General features: G+C 40.5%; 1 protein-coding gene across 1 annotated transcript in view; it reads left to right on the top strand.

Annotated features, from left to right (window-relative positions):
- Nucleotides 1-5,153: 5,153 nt before the first annotated feature.
- lrrc75bb (leucine rich repeat containing 75Bb) overlaps nucleotides 5,154-25,849 on the top strand; it is a 32,287-nt gene continuing 11,591 nt past the window's right edge. Inside the window, exons 1-3 of the mRNA XM_038734529.1 lie at nucleotides 5,154-5,648; nucleotides 12,239-12,367; nucleotides 18,011-18,123. Coding sequence (XP_038590457.1) covers nucleotides 5,358-5,648; nucleotides 12,239-12,367; nucleotides 18,011-18,123 — 533 coding nt within the window. The 5' untranslated portion in view covers nucleotides 5,154-5,357. The remainder of the gene's footprint in view (nucleotides 5,649-12,238; nucleotides 12,368-18,010; nucleotides 18,124-25,849) is intronic.

Raw genomic sequence — 25,849 nt, 5'->3', positions numbered from 1 at the left:
GTGGTTAGGTTTAGGCAACAAAACTATTGGTTAGGTTTAGGAAAAGATCACGGTTTGGATTGAAATTACTGCATTACTTAGGTTACATAAGTTATGTAACCTTACGTAACATAACTAAAAATAATCAATGCTTACTTTTTGTTTCACAAGGAAAACAAATGCTGGTTTCCTGGGTGAAAGTCCAGTTTCTGATCCATCCATCCATCCATCCACCCCAACTGCCTCCTTACTTACTTACTTTTCTGTTGTTTGTACAATGGCCTACTTTTAGCATTGAACTATGACAGTAAAGGCTGCCATGTGCGTTGGTACCAGATGCCAAAAGACAGGACAAAGCGTAGATATTTGATGCCCTGTGAATGAGAACAGACTGGTTGAGGACATTTTCATCAGAAGCATATGCAGGGTGAGAGTACAAAACCTGCCAACAAGATGCTTGACAAAGGATGGGGCTCCATAAAACCCAAAAAGAAAACAGTATTACAAACCTTGTGTAGATAATTCAGTTTTTCCAGACTCTCATTAAAGTGGAATCTGCTACCTGCTCAAATCTACAGCTGGTGCAAGCAGGGTAACAGGAATACAGGGATAGGAGGCGGATGCCTGCTGGCAGAGCTGATGCAGTAGTTTAATATACAAAAAGAGGTAAAAAGGCCTACTGGGAGGTGAGGCAGGCAGGCAAGGGTCAAAACCAGAGAGCAGTCCAAGAAAAGCAAAAAAATCAAGTAATCAAGGCAGTAATCCAACATCGAAAAGACAAAAGGTCAAAACACAGGCAGAAACAGGGACCCAAGACACTAGAACACAGCAAAATAACATTACTATCATAACTATCAATCTGACAAAGACCGAGTGGGATGGTCCGGTTAAGTATCTGCAGGGCTGATGAGGGAAAGTGAGAGAGTTGGCGGAATAGGCCAGGTAACTGCAGAGCAGATGAGGGAAGTGAGAACAGGTGTAGTTAAGAACATTCGAGATGACTGTGGTTGACTTTTGCTGATTTGATAATCAAACATGAGCTGCTGGCGACTGCAGGGGTGGGGTATAAAAACTTTTTATTTATTTATATTTATATTTATGTTCATGTGTACTGTAAGCACCAATTTATACCAAGGCAAATTCCTTGTATGTGAAAATGTACCTGGCAATAAACACGATTCTGATTCTGATTCTGCCGTCAAATAGGACACGTTCTTCTTTCCGGAGAGTGCATTAGCTAAGAACAATAACTGATCTCAGAGCATTTGCAAAGGCAATGCCACAAGATCAGTCAAAATGTGGTTCGAACTTTGTACAGCCGGAGAAACTGCGGTCGCCAGACTCAGGGACAGCAGTCACCTTGCTCACATAAGGTTTTAATGTCATGTGACATGGTGACGTTTTACAGAATTTCTAGCCAGCATTCCTCACATTAAAGGTTCAGTGTGTAATATTTAGGAGGATCTATTGACAGAAACATAACTATGTTTTCAGTGCTGTATAAAGACCTTACATAATGAACTGTTAAGTTTTTTTTGTTACCTTAGAATAAGCCATTTATATCTACATATAGTGCAAGTCCCCTTATGCGGATGTCACCTTGTTGGGCTGCAATGTTTCTATCATAGCCCAAACGCACAAACTGCTCTACGGAATGCGTTTCGTCACTACATTGAATACGTACGAAAAACAAGTACAAGTTGTAGTAGTAGTAGTAGTAGTCGGCTGGTTTATTAGAAGTAAGAAGAGAAGTGAAATTTGGACAAATGAGGGCCACACGTATTATTTAGGACAAAAAATGACAGAGCGTGTGGGCCACCGTAGCTCCTCTTGCTCGCTCGCAAAGAGAGGGTTAGCAGTGACTGATGGTGCATTGATGTGGTGTCGCAATAATCAGATTTCTTTTTTTCCTCCTTAAATATGTATTGTAAAAAATGGAATAAAGTGTACATGGGAAATAAAGAAGTGTACAGAATAGTATAGAAATATATACAGAACAGTATACAAATATATACAGAACAGTATGCAAATAAGAATGCGCAAATAATAAAAACTTTGCCAGGGGTAGTCTATATTATATAAAGATATTAAAAGAGGCATATATGTTGACAGTTTTCACAGTCCACAGTAAATTGATACAATGTACAACATCATGGAGAAAAAGTACAAAGTTAGGTTTTTTACTGCTGAATTTCCAATTGCCGTTAGAATTAATAGTACTTAGTACTTACACGCTGAACCTTTAAGCCAGAGCTGCGAAGCACCGCATGAGGGAAAGTCCAAGGGCATCTGCTGGATTAGTGGAGAATGACAAGGAATGTGTTTAAGGAAGTGGGAATGAGGCTAGAGGGAGGGACAGAGGCAAACTATGACAATAACACGGAAAAACAAGGTCTTAAAATCCTGAAATCCAGAGAGAGCCAGTGAGAACCATTATACCAGCATGATGGGGATGCAACACGGTGGCATTGAGTTCACTAAGGGACAGGAAGCAGCACGTGAAGATGGTAAAACATGTCTCTGATTCCAGGACCGTCAGCACCGGTTCACCTCAAGGCTGCGTTCTTTCCCCTCTGCTCTTCCTGTACACCAACAACTGCACCTCCAGTCACCAGTCCGTCAAGCTCCTGAAGTTTGCGGATGACACCACCCTCATTGGGCTCATCTCTGGTGGGGATGAGTCCGCCTACAGGTGGGAGATCGACCATCTGGTGACCTGGTGCATCTAGAACAGTCTGGAGCTTAATGCTCTGAAGATAGTTGTGATGGTCGTGGACCTCAGAAAGAACCCAGCCCCACCCTCCCCCATCATCCTGAGTGACTCCGCCATCGCCACTGTGGACTCCTTCTGCTTCCTGGGCACCATCATCTCCCAGGACCTCAGGTGGGAGCTGAACATCACCTCCATCATCAAAAAGGCCCAGCAGAGGATGTACTTCCTGCAGCAGCTGAAGAAGTTCAGCCTGCCAAAGACAATGATGGTGTACTTCTACACCACCATCATTGAGTCCATCCTCACCTCCTCCATCACCATCTGGTACGCTGCTGCCACTGCCAGGGACAAGGGCAGGCAGCAGCGTATCATTCGCTCTGCAGAGAAGGTGATTGGCTGCAATCTTCCATCACTGCAGGACCTGTACGCCTCCAGGACTCTGAAGCGAGCAGGAAAGACTGTAGCTGAACCCTCCCACCCTGGACACAAACTGTTTCAGACTCTCCCCTCTGGCAAGAGGCTGCGGCCCATTAGGACCAAAACCTCTTGCCACAAAAACAGTTTCTTCCCGCAGCTAGCCTCATTAACAAGGCCCAGGTCCCCTACTGACACTCCCCCCTTTCAAATAATACAAATGTCTCTGCACATGTAAATACTATTTCATTTCATTTCATGCACAAACCTGGCATATTTTACATATTCATTGTTAGTTGTTATTCGTTAATATATAATAGTAATAATAATAATAATAATCTTTCTATATTTTTTATTTTGTCAATTTATATATTTATGTACACAGCATCCTCTTCCATTGAAATATGTCTGTACAAAACAAACCCGGAATAATGTACATGTAAATATGCCACATTGTTCTTTATCTGCAAATAGTTGTATTATTTTTCTCTATTTATCTGTTTATTCCACATTTATGTATTTCTACATTTATTTATGTCAACTGTATGTTTGTCTACGCGTAGCACCTTATCACCAAAGCAAATTCCTTGTACGTGTAAAACACTACTTCGCAATAAAGCTCCTTCTGATTCTGATTCTGTTTCCAGGGCTTTCCATTTAGTCTGGGAGCTGATACAACTGATTACACTCAATCACGCTGGGGGTTGTTTGGTGATGTAAGAGGGTTGCGAGCCTCCAGTTTATACCCACTGTTGTATTATACAGGGCTGACAGTGGATTAGGTGTTGAAAGCTCAGGCCCTAACACTCTCTCTCATCCTCACCAACCAGAGAAATGCGGATTCACTCCATGCTTTTAGCTGGTTAACAAGATACATCTGTGTCATGACAGTGAATGCAGTTTAGAGCTTGAGGTAGGTAGCAATACAAGCATGGCATCTTGCTGAGCACACCATTTCACTTTAACCCCCCTGATGTGTTCCTGTGCCTGTAGCAAATTCTCACAGAGAATTGTTTTTCACAATTTCTGTTGGTTCAGCTGCCATTAATTTGCTCTAAAAGTTCAACTTAAAGTAAAGAAAAAATAGAAATCAAATCAAGAAATGTATATTATTACTTTCATGATGGTCAAACACAGACAACAACATGCACCTGCAGCCACTGAAAAACACACTTTTTTCTTCCTTTAAATAATAAAAAATAAATAAAAGTTGTTTTACCTGTAACCACACCCAATAGTGATGTCACTGTGGACACTGTGGAGTATGCTTCTACATCACTGCAGCAAGGTGATAAACCTTAAACCACTGGAGGTGAACTGCTGCTTTGTTGCTCTTGAGAGATTTTTTTAAAGCCTCTCTCCTACTCAAACTTACAGGTCATGTTTTCTAATATTTGATTAGATCTGTCTACCAGCCCATCTGTCTGGGCTTTGATCAATACTGTTCCTGATTTAATGGACACCCAAAGCTTGTGTTCAGGCAGTCTGCGTAGCTGGTGGATGAACTTTAGTTTCATTCTATTTTGCAATTTAAATAGAGAGTTTAAGTGTTATTATTCTGCAACAGCTGACGCCCCAACCTACAGCTACTGATCTTAATCATGTGCGTTCTTCACATTGACCAACATGAGCCTCCACAAGCAACAAGTTTTAATAGATTATAGACATAGTCCATCAAAGCCTGATGACCTGAGACCCTCAGTAGGTGGACAAATAAATATCAGTATCTTTAAATTGTAATGCAATCAAATGCAACACTCATGCAATACATACTACAGGTGTAACTTTATTCTTTTGTGCAATGCAATTATAATCTAGGTGTTTATATTAATTGTCCATTTAGGCTAATAAACAAACAGTATCTATCTATTTATTTATCTATCTATCTACCTATCTATAGATCACATTTTCATATTACTGCGAAATCACTTTCCCACATCTCTCTCTCGGGCTGAGCGGAGAATCACGATCTGATTGGCTGAGGAGCGCACCAGCTCTGAGTAAAGCAAAGGATGCCCGAGTGCCGAGGCAGTGCATGGACTGATGCAGGCAGGGGACGACGGCGAGACAGGGCACTCGTTGTTGTTATGATGATGTTTTACAGTTCAGAGTAGCCTTGAAACTTTAAAACATAATTTTACTGAGGGCATAAGTATCTTGGCACATCTCGCTGCAAGTTAAGGGTAATGATTTGGCTGCATGTTGTTAAAATCCCTCTCACCACCACCGACACATCCTCCCAAGACGAGTGATGGGTTCTAAGTTGACCAGACAGAGAAGTCTGGATTTGGAAAGCAAATTGTCCAAAAGAAGACGCCAGAGAAATGACACCTCGGGAGAAAGCGAGAGAACTGGCGCCAGGGGCGGCGGAGACTTGTTGTTTACCTCCTTGATGCTCAAGTCAGACAAGCTCCCGGGGATGCTGCGGAAAACCAACCACAGCCCATATGTCAGACGGGTGGCTTGGATTAGGGAAATCCAGAGGCTTCTCCGGGAGCAGAAGAAGGAGCAAGCCGCTGAAGTGCTCAAACTGCTGAGAAAGGTAAAGAACTGGCATCATTTTGGGTGATTAATGTGCTGAGTTTGTCAGAATGCACTTTATTCTTACTTGAGACATTGTTATTAATGGACGAAACGTTTAATTGGCGCTATTGTGTTGTATTTATGAACACGTGGGCAAAAAGTTTGTTTACATTCATTGGTTAAAAGGCATTTTATTTTTATCTGCATGTCATATATATATATATATATATATATATATATATATATAAAAACAAATGTGTTAATAATGTGACAAAAACTAAGTAACTGTTTTCTAATAATTTTTACTGGTAGCTCAACACTGACAAAGTTTTACAATATTCAACATTTTCCGATTTTCTCATGTAATATTAACTTTAATATCACAAGTTAGAATAATGTAAAACTCCTCAAAAAGAAGACACATAGCTGCTAACGGTTACTTCATAAGTTAATAATAAACACTTAAGTATTCAGAAGTGTCCACAGAATGACTGTATTGCAGCTTAAAAAACAGCTACATGTGTTTTCTTGTAGGTTAGCTGTCCAGCTCACAGAGTAACTGCAGATTTCTATGAAGTGGACGAAACACATGCACATGTAAACCAGATAGACTTTCAGATAGACCTTAATTGTGGCATAGATAGATAGGCATAATTATGGCTTTGACTCAGGGTAGAACGGTCGTCCCCTTAAAGGAAGGTTGGGAACCCGAAATTGCTCCTGGTGGCTGTGCCATCAGTGTGTGAATGAGTTAATTTTCTGTTTCTGATGAGCAGTTGGGTCTCTGCTCATAGGTGGGTGAATGTGATGTAGTGTAAAGCACTTTGAGTGGTCGAAAAGACTAGAAAGGTGCTATACAAATATAGCCCATTTACCATATGTGACAGTTCATTCGGAATTGGGGGCGAAACCGGAAAATGTTCAGACTGTGGAAAGCTCTGAGAGCCTAAATGTGTACGTCCGCACTGCGCTCCAACAAATAGAAGCGACAGCTGCAGAAGAAGCTCTTGTTAAGTGACCTCTCTTGAAGTGTCCTTCTTTACTGTACCAGAAAATAACTGGTAGGTGGTGCTAAAAATTAGAATAATTAAGATTAACATGACACACAGCACTGTCACCTCACAGCAAGAGGTCACTGCTGGGATTGGCTCCAGCCCCTTCGCGACCCTGCACAGAGTTAACTATACTACTGACTACAGCTGCAATAGTGCTAACCCAAAAATATTATTCTGATTACACAGTATTTAAACCAAATAATAACACAAATCAAAATATGAAAAAGAACAGTTAAATTATATAAAAAATTATAACAATACTTACATTGAGTGGCACACTAATATATATATATATGTGTGTGTGTGTAGATGCTTAAATAATGCAACAGCAGTTTATTCAGTTGTGTCCTTATTTTATAAATCTGATATGTGTTGGCCATGCCTGCTGTATATATAACAGAACATCCATTAAAAAAGCCCAGCTAGACCACACACATGGGAGGAAATCCCACTTTTCATGGAGCACTTGTATCAGCAGGTGTCAGTGTGTTAATAATTTTAGTTAAGTCATATAATGATCTGCTGTTTACAACTGCTCATAAATGTTTCCCAGTAAGCAAGCCTTACTGATGTAAAGGGTTTCACACTGCACTCTGTCACCTTCTTTTAACATTCATGGGGGGGGGGGAAGAAGCACTTATAATGAGGTTAATGCCTCATTGGGTTGGACGCTGGTCTGAATCAACCACCTGTTTTGTCTGAAAGGAAATGGCTGCTGAAGCCAGCTAGTTCATGTTCTGAATATTCAATCAGCTCTGAACATCACAGAACACTGAATGAATTATATGTTAGCCCTTTGAAACACACCAAAATCAATTAAGGAAGACTTGGTCAGATTAATTAATATCACTTCAATTTTTTTATTGTGACAAACTTTGTGATCTTAAGGGAATATTTGGTATATTTATTTTTTAGCAAATTATATATTAGCCTGTAGACTGTTGGCATCAAGGCCTTTTTCAGGGTTAAGGAAAATCTAAAGTAAATACTGTAAGCAAGCCATATCTTTTTCTGATCACTTGAGTGAAGGAGGTTTGAAATATACAAAATAAGAGAGAATGTTAAATATACAATACAGAAGAAGCAGTTAATGTTCAGATGTGGCATTGTTAAATTGCTCTAATCTGTCCCTGTTGCACAGTGTTGTGCAAACACTTTATTCTTGTCAGTCAAGTAAGGTATGTTTATTTCTTACATTTAAGAAATAAAAACACTTTCCCAGGTAACACATTCCCCGGTCTAATCCTCACTTTCTGAAGATATATCCAAACTAGAGAGAAGTAAGGAGAAATTGTTTTTAGAGCTCAGCATGAGCTTTCCACTGCCTTCTGGTAGCTGTGCATTGATCAAAGAGGAACAGTTTGGAAGTTCAGACAAAAGCAGTTTTGATCAAGAGGGCCCCCTGTCACAAAAACGTCTTGCCCATCTGTACAGATGTGTGCTGATTAAAGCAGGAGACAATGCTGAGGAGAAGCTATGGGTGTTTGAACTGAAAACAGATTTATAGGTATCTCTTCTATTCTGCACAGAAACCATTAATTGAGTAATTAATAGGTGTGGGGTGAATTTAAGCATCACTGTAGCTTCATATTTGTGTGAAGCAGGAGGGATATATGACTCATGCATATCTCCCTCTAAGACTTAAATGTGTCTGACCTTGTTTATTAAAGCAGTCCTGCAGTCAGTTATAAGAACATAAGATTTTAAAGATCAACATGTACATTTGCTGGTCGTGAGCAGGGGCAGCTTTCTCCACAGCTCTGCATTTAAATTGCTCACCAAGCACGAATACTCTCTCCATCGCTCCCTGAGGTGAAGCCAGCGCACTGCTACTGTTGTATGTTGTTGGGGCTGAAGCCAAGTGTCTGACTAACAATACTTCAACACTGGAGTTAAAAAATGGCAGCAGATCTCCTGTTGTTGTTCTCCAACAGCAAAGCAGCTCTCAGAGACGGATGGATCCGGAGATAATCACCTTGAGATGATGGATGCTGGAGCACGTTTCTTTCACATAGAGGAAGTCATTACGAAAAGGAACCAATAACACTGGCCCCCACGCTGTATCTCCATCGCAGATCTGCCTTCTGGGCCATTAAGTTAATTAGGTTGGGATCTTCTGGAAATTCATTAGTAAACAAAGAATCAGCAAATACTCATATCAGTTATGCTCTACAACATGCACACTGGGTAACCAATGTGCAGCGATGGAGAAGACACTAATTAAGGTATTCTCTGTAGTGTATGACGACCTTTTTTAAATCTAAGGTTAGCTGTCACAACACACATATTTTATTTGGTGATTTTATTCAACTTAATACCTCAACACAAAACTCAATAATTCATAATGAGGGTAGAAATATGTATGTTTTGCCAGCTCCATTGTTGCATGTCCTCACTCTCTTTTGCTTTTCCCACGTTTCCTGTCTGTCTCTCCGGATGTTAGCGAATAAAGGCAAAATGCCCAAAAAATAAATAAGTAAATGTTTGTCACAGAGCCACATTAACGGAGTAGTTTGATATTTTGGAAAACACTGCTTCCTTGCCGCGAGTTATGTGGAAAGATTCATACCACAATCATGTCTGAATGGGAAATACGAAGCTTCTGCCAGCAGCCTGTTAGATGAGGTTTGCATAAAGACTAGAAACAAGTGGAAACAGCTAACATGGCTCTTTTTAAAGGAACAAAATCCACCTACCAGTACCTCTAAATAAAAACTTAAAAACATGTTACACATTGTTTGTTTGATCTATACAAAAACCAAAGTGTAGAAATTATGAGTTTTGTTGTAGCTACTACTTAGCTGGACTCTACTGGTTGTCTGGCAAGTCACGGTGATGACAGTACACCAGGAATTTGTTTTTACTGGTTGATTTTTGAGTTGTTGAGTCTGAACAAACAAGATATAACATTTTAATTTGTAAGCTTTAGAGGTGCTGGGTGGTGCATTTTTCTTACCCTTGGACAGAGCCAGGCTGGCTGTTTCCAGTCTTTATGCTAAGCTGAACTAACCTTCCTCTGACAGTAGCTTCTTGCTAACTATAAAGACATGAGAGTAGATCATCTAATTCTCAGCAAAAACGTATTTCCCAAAATGAATGCATAAAATCTACGCATTCCTCCCAGAAACTGAGAACATTTGAAAATGTGAGAACATTTTTTCAAAGGTCAAAAAGGTTCATGTGGTCTGTAGCTTCAGCATGTTATGTAAATTCATGTACTCAGTGTTTATATGTCCATTTGTATGTCAAAGAGTGAACATTGGAGACTCAATTTGTAGTGAATTCATATTATTTTCAAATAATTATATTTCAATAAAATACTGATTTATTTAGATTGGAAAATTGGGTAGAAGTACAAAATGCTTAGAAAGTTCCCCTTTATTTTAGGAACAGATTGCTAATGCGACTGTAGCAATGTTAAAAGACATGTGAACAAAATGCACAGTGTACATGTTAGAGTGTATAAGAAGAAACTATTTGTTATATGTCCAGCCACATATGACTAAGCTGACAAATTAACCTCATCCTGCCAAAGCATTGTTGCTCCTGGCTAAGCATTTGTGTCTTTGAATCTTCAGGAAAACAGATTTTAAATACTCTTTCATGTGACAACCACGCAGTTTTGACTTTATACCTTGAATTTTGAGATGACTGCATAAAAGGTCACAACATTTTGTCAATCCAGTAAAGAACATTTAATTCAGTCCAAGAAAACTGGAGTTGGAAGGTCCATCACCTGACAGCTGTGACATGTTTCTTACACTGAAGCAGAAAACTGTGGGACTGGATTTGTCACACTGTGCAATATATTTAATTGGATTCTAATCAACTGCATGTGTGGGATGATGTTTTTCGGAGCTCATCTCTTTATTCAGACTTTATTTGTGACGAGGCAAACGTCAGATTAGATATGCAGCTTTCACAAGGACATTTGTAGAGGCATCTGAAGGCACGCAGGCACCCTTTCAGTGACAAATAGGAAAACATTTCATGCTTTTATGATTAGGAATCAGTCAAAATAATCCACAGGATCAGATCTCTGTGTGTATTTTAAAAAATGTGCTTCGTTTCAGCTGTGACTCCCCCACAAAGCTGAACAAAAACACATCATATCTGATGCTGCTGCTACTTAACACAACATCATCATAAAGTAATCTTCAAATTCTTCCGTGCCTCCATTTATAGACAAATGTGGTACCCTCAGTCTGCACTAAATGAGGTTTATCAAAGGGGGAGCTGGCCTGGAGGATAGTCCAGAGTCAGGGAATCCCACAGAACTCCGCTGTAATAAATCAACCTAAAAGCTGAAGGAGGAGAAAATGCTGATGGGAGATTTCCTCTTTGCGTCCACGGTGCCCCAAAGTGTTAGGGCTGTCAGAGAGCATTGAGCGTGTTTTGCATAGCTTCAACCTCTAGCCTGCTATTTGAAAAGCTTTTCAGCTCAAATAGAGCTGACAGTATTTACTCTTCAGCTCCACAGCTTCTTGTACAGTTTTACATGATATAAAACACACGTCGCTATAAACAAGCGAATGATGGTCCAGTGAAACATGTTTGCTCTGTTTTCATACAGCAGGAGCACTTATGTCACTGATCCTACTATCTATACTGAACAGTATGTGTGAGGAGAGGAAATGCTCTTTCAACAGTTATGTATTAGAAGCTGTATGCCTAAAAAGAGTTTCCTTTGACTTACTTTTCTCTCACTCCCAACCTTTCATCTTCTCATCATTTTTTGTTTCATCTGCTCAGTTTTCGTGTCTTCTGTTTGGTGTTTATATTTTTTCTTGTGTGCGTTGGTATCTTCCCTGAAAAGGCGGTGGATGCCACACGCTGCTGAGATCATTTGATGTGTCTGAAAATGTTACGTCTCAAACACCGACTGCTAATGACGCGTCCGCACACGAAGCACTACCTGAAGATGTGTTGTCACTGCCGATAGAATACAGCCTGAAGATGGCACAAATATCATCAGCCCCTGGGCATGTTTCTTTGTTCCGGGTTTTATTAAACTGTTCTGCACAAAAACACATTATTTAATGAATTCTGAAGATTGGAGATAGAAAGAGGAAGTACATTTAAGTATTTCCCTAAGAATGTTTAGAGCTGTGTTTTGTGAAAAAGTCCCGTGGGCAAAACTACAACTGAAACCAGTGAAAGAGATAAGAGGGACCAGAAGGAGTGTTATTCTCTTCACCAGAGAGTATGACTGTAATATTGTCAGAATAAAAGACCACACCACTTTTATCTAAGCTTACTTAAACTTGAAGCCCAGCTCCCCTCACACACATATCCTCACCCATAATCAACTGCGCTGGGTGTTAACACATGGCTCCAGTGGCAAAACCTTATCAGCTCTCAGCGTGATAAGAGGACAAGATGAAAGTGGGTGATCTATTTTCATTAAACTATCCTTGAAATGTCACTTGCATATTGAATTAATCTTAGCTCAGATGTAGCTGTTTTAATCAAATTCATTTCTTAATTTCTACACGATGTGTTAATTTTAGTAAGAGTTAACCGAATCTCTTTCCTCTCTCTTCTTTTCTCATAGGATATGGGACTCCAGGGAACGTCACTCAATGAAATTTTGTACAAAAACGCAGCTTTTCTTAACCTGGTGGATCCTATCTCTCACGAGCTGCTGCTCAGTCTCGCCCGGGATCTGCAGTGTCCAAAAAGGGTAAGGAGTACAGAATGATCCAGTTTATTTCAACTGTTACATTCATTAATTATGAAGAAGCAGTTCTTGCTTCAAAACATTACAGGCTTCACATTAATTAACAGGACAAGAACTGGAGAGGCAAGCTGCAACGTGTCCGCATTTATTAGCCATGCCTAAGTGCATGTGCCATATTTGTTGTCATGCTATAGTGACAATAATGAACTGTCATTTGCTTTGTACAAACACAAATACAGAAGCTAGAAGGCATGGAAAATGCAATTTTAAAGTGTTTAGCATCTATTTGCATAATAGATCACTATGTATGCCTTGATGACTGTAAAATGTGTTCAATATGAGGTGACATATTACACTGCTTAAAAAAATTAAAGGAACATTTAAATCACACATCAGATCTCGATGAACAAAATATTTCAAAATTCAAAATCTTTACTGTACATTGTATAATTTGTTGAGAACAAAATGACATAACAATGCTCAACCGACTTAGGGCGGTATTCAAAATCTTGTTTGACTTTTATCACGGCAACTCATAATGTGACTCAGTAGTGTGTATGGACCCCACATACCTACATGCACCCCCAACAATGTTTGGGCATGGTCCTGATGAGGCGGCGGATGGTGTCCAGGGGGATCTCCTCCCAGACTTGGATCAGGATATCAGTGAGCTCCTGGACAGTCTGTGGTACCACTTGGCATCGCCGGACGCACTGATACATAACATCCCAGAGGTTCTCAATTGAATTCAAGTCGGTGGAAAATGAGAGCCAGTCAGTGGCATCAATGCCTTCATCATCCAGGAACTGCCTACACACTCTTGCAACACGAGGCCGGGCACTGTCCTGCACCAGGAGGAACCCAGGACCCAGTGCACCAGCATAAGGTCTGACAGTGGCTCTGAGGATTTCATCCTGGTACTTAACAGCAGTCAGGGTACCATAGGCTAGCACATGGAGGTCTGTGTGACCCTCCAAGGGTATGTCTCCCCAGACCATCGCCAAACCGGTCATACTGGATGATGTTGCTGGCAGCATAATGTTCACCATGGCGTCTCCAAACTCTTCCACATTTGTCAGCACTGCCTCATGCTACCAGTAGTGACAAGGACACTAGTGGAAGACTAGAGAACAGTTAGTCAGTCAGGATAAGCAGAGCAATTGTCTTTGGCCACCCCCTGCAAAACTATTCCCTTTTGGGGGTTTTCTTGCTGATGCCTCTCCAGTGCACCTCTTATCACTTTCATTTGCACTAAAACAGGTGACACTAGGTGCTTTTTTTCCCTCATTATTACACCAATATGCCGGCTTGATGTGCTGTATGAAAGGTACTGAGCCGGAAAGGGGGGTCCGATTTGATCCGTCTCTGAGCCGGGAATGTTGGTAGTAACAGAGGCGGAATGATGTCTGTGTGAAAAGTCACAGCCGCCATGCCAGAACAGGAGTGACATTTCAACACTGTTGTGTTACAAGTCACGGCCTTTTTTTTACCTGTGAAAGTCCACTGACTCCGTCTGCGCCACAGTTTTGTTACATCCTCAGCCCGGCGTCAGTATCCGCTAGAAGTGTCTCAGCATTGACTCGTTGTTAATTTGTTATTTTTGTGCTTTTACTACCTTCTTCACAGCTCTCTGTGACCCTATCTTGTTCTGTCGCCTGCAGGCTGCATATCCACAGGAAGCATTTCAGAATCAGAGCATTTTTTCTTGCCCGATTTTAGACATGTTTAGATTTTATTGATTTGTTAATCAGTGCTTGCTTTTGGGATTCTACTATGATTAAGTAGGCTATGTAGTTAAATCGTTTCTTTTTGGTTTGTTTTAACAGTGTTTATTGTTGTTTTACGACCGGTAACCTGCACAGGGTGTTTTATTTTGAAAATTGACCGGGTGAGCTCAGGCAGCCTTGGCGTAGGTGGACTCAAGGTAACCCGGAAAGCTGGAACGCTATGTGAAAGCATACATGGTTGGGGGTTTATCTCGCAATATTTTGTTCAGTATGAATGAGCAAATGCAGAATATTAGTTTATGGCGGGAATGTGGCTACTGATTCACAATCGCTTATGCTTCCTAGCTGGACAGATTGATATCCTTGTAGTTTAACTGACTTGATGTTTTACAGTGATAATTAGGTGTTCCCTTAATTTTTGGGATAGTGTATTATGTAGGGATCCTTAATCTTATTCACAGATTCAGCATAAGTGATAAGTGGGAAGATGATTAGCACAGCAGAACATTTTAACATTGATCTTTTCTTTAAAGAAAATAAATTTACAGCTACGGTCATTGGGGACAAATTTTGGAAATAGGCTTTCTTGCTGAGATGGATGAGAAGATTGACACCACTCATGTCTGTACAATAAATATAAAGTTGCTGCCAACAGACTGGGGCAACAGCTGGCCTGTCTCTGTCCAGTGGTCCACCTACCAGCACCTCTAAAGCTCACTAATTAATTTTTTACAGCTTGTTTGCTTAATCCGTATAAAAACTGAAATGTAAAAAAACAGATGTTTTGGTTGTGGATATGGGAACTATTTCTTGCACAGTCGCAGTTGACATCTTGGAAAGTTTCTCCTATGACTTATTTTACATGAGGGAAAGCTCCACTTGGAGGACAATGTGGAGGGTTAATGAGAATTACCCCTGACATTACACCTGCATGCAGTAGGGTGGCTGGAGACGTTTGGGATGAATGGTAGGGCCAAAGAGAGGCACTGGGTCACGGTTAGACTCTACAGTGACACTATGTGGTCTGTCTTCGCTGCTGCTCATGTGCTCTTTCAGCACAGTGGCAAATGGACAGCAGCTGTGCTCCAGGACCTGCAGGTGTATGAGATTATCTGGCTTGGTTGTTTCTTACTGGAAAGCGTGGGCAGCTGCCGGTGGCCACAGTCAATGGCACAGAGGCTTCGGGGGCAGCGTGGCTTTGACACTTACAATGAGTGCACTTTGAGGGCTCTGACAGGTGGCAGGTGGCCAGAGGGATCAAACCGGAGAAGCTGGGGGGGCAGGGGTCAGAAAAGGTGGAGAAAATTTTACTTTCGCTGAAAGAAGAGGTAGTCTGACTTTCTTGAGAGCACAGAGGTGGGTCTGTTTTTCCTTATCCTAAATTTTATTTCATACTCTCTTTACAACACAGTTAAAAGTTACATCAAATTCATTTGTGCCATGGGTCATAATGATGCACCTCTGTATCATGGCTTTGTTAATGTGCACATTGATGGCACACATTAGGAGTTCCATCACGGTATTAAAGTCTAAATTGCGGTAAACAATTAAACAAGTTGTTCCACGTTGTTAAATTGTTAGAGACTGTCCTCCCAACATGGTTTCAGCAAGTGCCCCAAACTGACGATCTATGACAAAGCTCACTAGTAGCTGAAGTAATAATGAGGGGAGCAAAAAAGGAAGTCAGGTGATAATATTATCAAAACATCACTTCGTCGTCCTCCCCGTTTTTTATGTCATTCTAGAGGGCAACTGCGAATTTTGTCATTTAATTAGGACATGCTGTGAGTCAAGAGGAAGCCCTTGTGTTTTTTACAGTCCAGCTGAGCCAGATACATTTTATAGAGGAGACACACCACCAGAATCCTGAATGCAACTCTATGGGGAAAGCCCGTAATGCCAAAGATGGCGGTTGTCCCGCCCCTCTCGCTAGAAAGCCAATCTTCTGCTTTTAACAGCCGAGGCGGGAAACAGCCAATTGTGTGGTTCCACTGGCGTAAGGGTCCGTTATTCTTCTACTGTGCATGCGTGGTAGTGGTGACATGTGTAGTAGTATAACCAGTGGGGGAAAACACTTTTTAAACCTTATTTTGGGGCAAATTTGTCAAACTTTTTCAGCGATTTCTATTAGATTTTACTGGTGATTCTATTCATGTAGCTTTTATGTCCTGGCGACCTGTAAAAGTGCAGTTCTGGCTCTCTCCCCATTCATTCAGATAGGAGCCTGGTCTTGTTAGTCCGAAATAGCTGCCTGGAGGGGTTGCCAAAATGGCTGCCAAGTGGCATGACTTGCCTATAAGGACTTTGGCTGCGCACACCACCCCAATATATTTTGTACAAAAGTTACACGCCAAGGGTGTTCAAACACTGTAATTCAAAACAATGTAATCTGCTGTCAATCTCCAGTTTACTGTTAGGTAAAGACTAATGTTAGACATTTGAGTGTAAATTATTAATGCTGGTTGATGCTGTAAAAGGTTTGTTTAAACCAGGCAGCCTACATCTTCAGTGGATGAACTCAATGCACAACATGTGTGTTTTTCATCATGTGAGCAAACTCTTCAAATATGCATATGAATTAACTTCAGATTTATATGGTCAATAAAATTATGGACTGGTCCTTTAAGATATAAATTGTGATTTATTCACACCAGGAGAAAGCTCATTCACTTGTAGCATGGCATACAGGAGGAGGTATTAAAATTCAAATTACATTTCAAACTCTGGCATGAGGGTGAAGACACTACACAAGCAGCTCTGAGTGGCTGTAAAACACAGACCCAGCAGCCATCACCGTTATCTAACGTCTGCAGTTAACTCTTGTAAGAAAATGGGGGCGCCTTAAGATAACATCGCTGTGGTCTAGTTTTTACTTACCGAGTCCAGATGATAATCACCTGCAAAAAACTCTATTCTTAAGGCTGTTTGCTTTGGCGAGGAAAGCCCAGGAGGAAGGGAGGGAAAGTGAGGAGCTGGCAGCAATGTTCTCCTGACTGGCTGGCGACCCGTGGCAGGATACTGTGTCTGACGTGACGAGGATGTAGAGAGGCAATGTGCTGGATTTAAGGCCAGGCAGCTGCTACTACAGCCTGTATTTTCCACCACAGAGATTTATTTAGATGATATATTCAAGGACATATTGAGGGCTAAAAGATACATCTTTTGTGAGTGTTTTCAAGCTCATGGTCATCAGTTACATACAGTTCATTTAATGTATGTTTTGATGCACTCCCTGTGATTTACGTCTAAATATGCTTATAGAGTTACTGTACTGTATATTTAGCGACTTTGTTGATTCTTCTGGACCACAGATTCACATTTTCTAAGAATTCTTTCACATTGTGAATCAGTATGCGCTGCTGTAACACAGTGTTCAGTCATCCAAGTGGCTGAAACAGCAGCACTGAATGTTTTGAAGTATGAGGCATGTTTGTTTGTCGCCCAAGAAAAGAAGTGGCAGCAGGAATTGCTAATCGCCTTAAGGTAAATTGCCCTTGTCTTTTTTTTCTCTCTCGCCACATTGCCTCTTTCTTGTTGTCGTGTTGTACCATTAATTAGATTTACCCTGCTCAGCACAACCCATTCCATTTAAAGTATTTGACGGAGGAGGGAGAGGCAAAAAGGGAAAATAAATTAATGTTTCAATGCTGAAAATGTTTGATGCAGCTTTATTCAAAGGACAAGAAAGAAATACTTTAAGACTCTGGGAAATTCAGTATGTCAGTTGTTTGTGGGAAGATAGAAAGGGAGATCAGGCATCTAGCATTTATAAATTACTTTACCTTGTAGATATCTAACCTTTTGAAAACAGTGTGTGATGGCTTAGCTGCATTTATTCATGAACAGCTACCGTTTGTTTGTCGCATGAACCAGATTGAAATTTGTTGCCCACCATTCGTCCTTTGTGTGTGTGTCGCAGGAGACTGACTCGTTCAAGTCCACCAACAAGATCTGCCGCCAGCTCATTTACCACCTGACCCCTCACTCCAAGTGGACGAGACAGAGCGTTCCCAGGAGGAAGACTCAGGCCTGGTGAGTGTGTCCTCTCTGCTCCTGCCTGACACTGTGCCATCACTCTGAAGATAGACAGTCCTTACCACGGCAAACACACACTCAAAACAAGCCTTAGTGCAACCTCCTCTCTGAAATACCAGTCTCACTTGGCAGAAGTCCTCTGCCAGTTTTTGGGGGAGATTTTCCCCCAGTATTTCAAGGTTACATCCTTGATAGTGTGTTGAAGGTTACAATGATTACCACCTTTTGCAGGATTTTTTCGCCATAGAAAAGTGTGGATAATTAATCATAAAACTTTTATTATGTAATTGTTAGATTATACGATAATATTTTTTTCAGTAGAACAGCAATTCCTCATTAATGTACGGTATCTTTGAGGTGGAAAACAGCACAACACCAACCGTACAGAATATTTGATCCTCTGTTTTAAAGCATTTCATCAGTTTTATGTCTGAGATGTTATAATGGAGAGACCATCTTTATAGTGCTGAACTGAGTTTATAACTGATGCAGTGGCAGAGAGGAAAATATCCATTGCATGCAGAAATTTCGGTGGGTTTTCAGCTTCAGTTGTATGAAAAACTAGAGGATTGCTCATGGACAGTAGTAACATCTCACCTGAAAAGCTGAACTGTAAACTGACACTGTATTTATCTTCAAAAAGAAATTGGGAGAAGCTACTGCAGATGAGGTGTTGATACAGTTATATTACTATAATAATGTTAATTTATGGTCTGATTATGCGTATGACAGTTGCATGGAGGCATTAATGAGGGTTGGAGAGGATATCTTTGCTTCAGTATCTGTACACACAGAGCACACGCGGGCTTCCCAGATTCCCAGGATTGAGCAGGTATGTTTCCTGGGAAACAGAAGCTGATTTTAGTGAGAGTACCAGGATGTGACTGGAAACACATTATTGATCTCAACCAAATTCAGCCTCACTTTCATTGGTTAATTAAAGGTGAGATAAATCTTGCCACGCCCCCAAGGAAAATACTGCTGGAAGACAATTTTTAAAAAAGCAGACTGTGTTGATTAAAATATGTAATTCACTTGTGATACATTGTGGATATGCTTCTAAATTCTTTGCCCTTAATAGGCTTGTTTGTGCATTGTTTTAAAAATAAATGTAGGCAGGTTCACGTCACTGTGGAGTATTGCCCCTGTGGCTGCCTGGGTTTTCCCTCTGCTTTCTTCACACAGTCTAAAGATATGTATGTTAGGTTAAATAAGTAAATTGCCTATAGGTATGAATGTGAGCATGAATGTCTGTCAGTCTATAAATAACTGAAGGATAAGCGAGTATAGTTGGGTGGATGTATACATTTTACTTTTCTCTATTTCACCTATTTTATTATTTATTGCTTCATATTACATCAGATTTTGTCCTGCCTACTTTAGAACTGGCGTAGTCAGGTTAAAATTGAGGGGCATCAAATCCTCAACCTGTGTTGTCTTGAAAGGGAGAGGCTTCCACTTTCACACTTGTCTCTCCACTTGCTCTCAGCACACTTGTTTCCCCCCTGACACTATTGTAACAAAAACAGCCTCACACCAGCTTAAACACCAGGCTAGAAGTGTGATGTGTTTATTGAGATTTTACCACTCCAGAGTGTTACGTTATCCCACAGCATAGAGACGTGTACTACCAAACTATCTCCAAGAATGATCTGGGGACTCCTGAAACAAGACCCTAATAAGAAACAAGGTCCATGCCTGAGCAGTCTGAGCCATTTGAATTTGGACAAACTGCAGGCCATCAGAGGTCAGAGACTGATTCTCCTTGGTTGAGTGAAATTATGAAAAGGCGACAGAAGGACACTGATTGCAGCGACCGCAGAAGTGCTGTGTAAACAAATACAAATGCTCCAACCATAGACTGTATATGGCTCCAACTCAAATTAAGTAACAGGTAGTCCTACATTTGGGGAGATGTTATGAAAAAAACATCTCATAATGATGATCAAGAGGCTCCCTCTCCCTGAGCAATTAACCCAGATTGAAAGATGTTTTTTTGACAGCTTGAGTTAACTCCCCGCCCCAGTCTCTTGGTTGCAATATTTTTGAAATAACACTCAACAGAACAACAAGGCAGACTCTCCCAGTGTGCTCATTAGCAAGCGTTGTATCCCTCACAGCCTCTTCTGCAGCCATCCAGACAGCAGCACTTACTGTGGGATTCAAACCAGATTGTTTCTTTTCTCTGTGAATACGACACACTGAAATGAGTAGAAATTAATCTTTGGATGAAGTGAAGCTTTACAACACAGTTTACTTGCTTTCAAATGCTTTTCTGTTATTGATCTTTTTATTATAGCAAAAATCCTTTCTTTCTCTATTTCCCTCTCCTTCTTAGTCTGTCTCCTCTCTCACTTTTTACCTTTCACCACCCCCCCGTCCCTCGATTTCTTCTATTTTAAAATCTCTTCCTTGCATTGATTTTCTTCCTCTCCTTCTTTTCCTGTGGGATTTTTCTCTCCTCCTTGTGAGAGTCCATTTTGTTCAACAGTTGCCTCACAGAGCGGTTCTGCAGTTTGAGCTGAGGCTCTGGGGAAACGCTCTCTCAGATGGAGAGAAAAGGGGGGGTGGGATTACTGCAAGGTTGCCGATTAGAAGTCATGTATTTCCCTCTTTCTTACTGCCTCGCTTTGAATCGATTGCAAATTTGATCTCTTCATATTTAGGAATGAAAACACATTAGCTATCATGTAACCCATATTGCAGTCTTAGATTCATATTTTTTTTCAAATCATATTGAAAAGTCTATTTGATCAATCTAGAAATGTGCTGCCGCCTGCTCTCCCTCCATGGCTCAAACTGAATTATTTGAAAGTAAAATATAAGAGATAATACATACATCATGATTCAAGCTTTATTACTCCAGCCTGCTTTGCTTTTATAACGCTGTAACTGCAAATCAAGTGTGCCACAGTTATACACTAACACAATATATTATCAAGGCAATTTCATTTTTTTCTCTGCAGCACAATGTGCCAGGTTTCTAAGAAGTACAGTATTGCTGAGTCCCCAGAGGAGTTTTTAATGTTGTTGTAATTGGTATTGAATTTCAGATTAATCAAGCTCATATTTTATAATACGCTAAAATTGCCCTTCCAGCACATTTGGAAGAGATTGGACTCCAATTGCAGATGCTTTTTCATTGCTTGTCTTTACTGCAAGACAGTAATTGATGTGATGCTCTTATAGGAGCTTTTACAGACATCTTCAGTACATTTAAAGAAATGAGTGTGGTTCAAGAAGACGACTGAATTCTTGTATTCAGCTTTAAGCTTTACATAGTGAAGACATGTTAAGTATTGAAGGAAATCTATGTGCATCTGGCACTTTAGCCTTATTTGAGTCAGCATAGAATACACTGTTTTGCAGAATATCTCACGGGGGTTCAGTTATGTGCCTACATTCAGTCGTGCGGGTCGTGCCGACTGATGATAAGAGTGAAAGGAGTCGTGGCTATGACAGCTGTTTGGACAGGTGTAATCAGGGTGTGGGTGAGCTGGCTGAGTCCTGATATTTGACCCAGACCTCACACTGCTCAGATTAAAGTGCAATTCCCGCTCACAACTCACACTGCCAAGGCTGTCCAAAAGTGATTACATTGATTTTATTTATCTTCATATAAGGCTTGATAGTTACTGAACACGGGGTTGTAGTAACAAACAGTTGTAGTAACAAACAGTACGTTACCAGCTTGTTTCTTTAGTCTGCATACATATCTGTCAATCAGTGTTAGTGCATTGAAAAAACAAACACAGATAACACAGATAACAGTCAGAGATGGCCTTTGTTACAGTTACTGTTATGCTGATCTCAGAGTCAGTAATAACATCTGGTAATATTTAACTTCAAGAACGTGTTTGTAAACAGATCATATTTAATTTTGCACAGTTACACAACAGCAGTATTCTCAACAATGATGAAACACTTGACCCCATGTCTTTAATTTAAACAGTTTAATCATGTCTTGTTTTTATTATCTTCATTTCACAAACAATGATAAACTAAACTGTTATGAAAGAAGGATTATGGGAGTGATTGAGTCAAAGAGTGTTCTGCAGTCTGTCATTCTTGAAGTTCAAAAGTGCAAAGACTGGTCTTCTGACCACAGTCTTACTCTTCTTGAATTTTGCCTGATTCTGCTGCACTCCAACTTGATTTCTCATCAGACCTCTGCTCCATCCCAGCTCCCTCCTTCTACCTCTCCTTTCCATCAGCAGTGACAGCCACAATGACCCCTGCTTAGACTGCTAAAGGCATCAGTATTCTTTAAACGCGCAGCATGTGAAACACCCACCGCCTGCCTGCTAGCAAGAAAGCCATGACACCCAATTGGTTGCAACCAAACCCCCCAACAAAGAACAACTTTGCAGTAGTCAACAAAATAATCTGTAAATAAATTGATCTTTATCTTAAGACTACAGTATGGTCAATATGTGAACTAGTGGAAAAATGTCATACATACAGTAGGCCTTGCTCCACAGTAAAATAACCACATAGTTCATTTTAGCCACACAATGTTACGACTCATGTTTACATTCATTGTGGCAGCGGCCTCTAGTGGCCATACAACACAAATACATTGCGATGAGATCCCCCTGAGCCCCTAACCCTACCCTAACCTTTACAGGGTGTGTGCCTAGACCTAAGTCAGTGATTGTATGTATGTTCACCTTCTTTGCGTCGCTGCGGTCTACTTGTGTTAATGTCATGTGACTTAGGTCACCTGATTTCCAAAATGCAAGTCCGGTCGGGAAACAGAGTTTGAAATTTCCATTTCGAGAGGCATGGATAAACGCCACCGGTAAGGGCGCTATTGTAGGAAACACTCATGAGTTGTATTTGGAGGTTTGTTAAAACGACCTCGTTTAGGTTGGCAGACTTGTTTTTATCTGCCTATAAGATAAGATCCTCCCAAAAAATTATGTGCTGTCATCCCCATTTACGATCGTGTCTCACCGCTACCTTTGATTGTAAGATTTTTTGAGCGGATTTGAAACAGCTATAAACCTTTTTGCCATAAGATAACACTTCGTACGAACGAGTTTGTTTGAAGCATACTGACGTCTCAAGAATCCTGATGTGACACCAGACTATGTTGCCCAAGGTCTATGTTGCAGCAACATGATATTTCCATCCAGTCTCTCTCCTTTTTTCTTTGGAAATATGTGAATTTTTCAATCAAGCTGAAACATGTTTAACTTGCACAGACTTGTGCAAATTAATTCTTCTTCATTGACCTTGTAAAGAATTGCGCCACCTTTAAAATTAACTTTGGGTTCTCTCTGAACACACAGTTATACATTTCAACCCATAGAGGCTGGTGCAGCTGTCTTAGCTATGGAAACATTTACATTACATTTATTCATTTAGCTGACGCTTTTATACAAAGCGACTTACAATTGCTTAGTATGTCAGAGGTCACAAGCCTCTGGAGCAACTAGGGGTTAAGTGTCTTGCTCAGGGACACATTGGTGTCTCACAGTGGATTTGAACTCAGGTCTCTCACTCCAAAGGCATGTGTTTTAGCCACTGCTCCATCACCACCTCGACAAAAAAAACACCTTTCATGACTCTCAAAATACTCTCTTCAGTCCTTGTAACTTGTCCAGAACTTTGCAGTCTGTCTTGTCCTCAGTCCTACATCAAATCATCTTCTGCTGCCTCCAGTGGTGTCCTGTGGGTGCTCAGATTTTCCAATTCCACGATGCTGACAAGCGGTAAAAGGCTGCTGAAGTAGCCACGACTCAACACCTAGAGGCCATTGCCTTCACTGTGACCTGCATCATGATGCTTACAAATTTGTCTCTTTCTCCTTTTTCACCAGTGCTGGAATGTCCTTCAAACTTCAACAAGATAAACACCCTTTTCCTGTCTTCGTGTAAAGGCTTAAAAATAAAATTTCCTCAAGTGGCACCTCACGTCATCCTCTCACTTCTGAATCATACCCTGGAAAGTATTAGCCAGGGAAAAGCCGTCTAGGCATCTTGGCTATAACTATATTTGGTGGAGCAGTGAAAGATTTTTAGACATCTGTGTAATAGTCAGGATGCTTATGAGCACTTTTTCAACTTCAGTGACTATATTTCTAGTCCAAATTCCTCGATGCCTTTTCACCGGATAATCACCATAGAAGTGTTCACTGGGATTCTCTCTCTAGTTTCCCTGCTCTGCTCAGGCTAATTTGCTCTAATCTTTAAAGAAATCCCCTCTTCCTCTCTTCCTCGCTGTTATTTTGAGCCCTTCTCCCTTAAATGATCCTTCCAGGGCACAGCAATGTTGTTAAGACACTACACCTCCCACCTTTGCACTCCCTCACTATTGTACGTGTTGGTGACCGATACATTTAAGTGTATTCTACTATGCAGTTAATCAAGCCCATGTCTACATTGATGTAATTTAAAAATCTATCTGAAAATCTATTTCTATTGCTTTGTTTTGGCAAGATGACAAGACAACACAATTTCACAAGAACAAAGGTCAGAATTTAATGGGAGAAGATGAAAGTGTTTCAAGTCCTTGAGGACATATAACTCACAGTAATAATAACAATTAATCAATACAATTAAATAGAGGTAAAACTTCATCTCTTGATATTGTAACAGTGAAATGTGCCATTCAGATAGATATGAGAGAAGAGTTATCAGACAGTGCCCAGCCTGTCTTGCATTAGTTGGACGGTACACCTGCTGTGAATGCATGCCTGTTGGTGAGCTCCTGTTTTTCCTTTTACCTCTCAACTCAAGTTCAACATTTGGATTACGAGTGGCATCTGATTTGTTCATGCATGATAAAATAGTAGCCATAAAACCAAGCTTGGTAAGATTTATGTGTTAGTAATAAATGACGAGTATACCAGGGTGGCTGTGAGTTTATAAAAATAGTACAGCCAAGAACTTGGACCCAAACTATTACAATATCATTAAAATTCTTGACAGACAAAAATGACTAAGCTGTTTTCTCAAGTGGGCCACATACTGTTTGAACAAGAGGAAAGAATATGCTTTTTTTATGTAGGTGAGACTGTGGATGGTAGGGTTGGCCTGTTGGTTGGTGACTGAAATATTAACTAATGAATGGATTGTGATGACATTTTGTTCAGACATTCATGGCTCCCAGACAATGTATCTTACTGACTTTGGTGATCCTCTGACTTTACCTCTAGCATCACCATGAAGTTGACATTTGTGGTAAAATGTCTTAACAGCTGTTAAATGGATTACCATGAAATTTGGTACAGGGCACTGTAGAGTAGGTCTAGACCGTAGCCTACATTTTAATAATATTATTTTCAGAGACATACAATTACCTGCTAAAAGTTAGCTTTGGAACTGTGATCATGTTAGCATTAGCATTTTGCTTAGAGCAATGCTGTGCAGTACCTGGATGGTGTACTCATAATCAGAAAGTTGTGGTAGGAATGCGGGACACTTTTCAATCTCAGAAGTCGACATCTCAGCTATGTAGCGGAAGGGGAGCTGTTGAACACCGCACTTTACAAATGAAAGTTATGCATGTGTTTTTATTCCATCAAGTTCCACTATACGCTGTTGTCATATAGAAACCATCAGTATGGAGTATTGTGTTTGATTTGAGACAACACTACCCCGTTAAAATTCACGCACTATGCAATAAGTAAATAGTGCATATAGTGTACCACATGGAAGTGTAACGGGAATATCCAAATTGAGACACAGCATAAGTCTTGTTCAATGTTTACTTAACC

Source organism: Micropterus salmoides, unplaced genomic scaffold (genome assembly GCF_014851395.1).
Source record: "Micropterus salmoides isolate LMB-PRFRI ecotype aquatic unplaced genomic scaffold, ASM1485139v1 Ms_hic_scaffold_20, whole genome shotgun sequence".
Lineage (NCBI taxonomy): Eukaryota > Metazoa > Chordata > Actinopteri > Centrarchiformes > Centrarchidae > Micropterus > Micropterus salmoides.
This window is presented reverse-complemented; position numbering and strand designations above follow the sequence as displayed.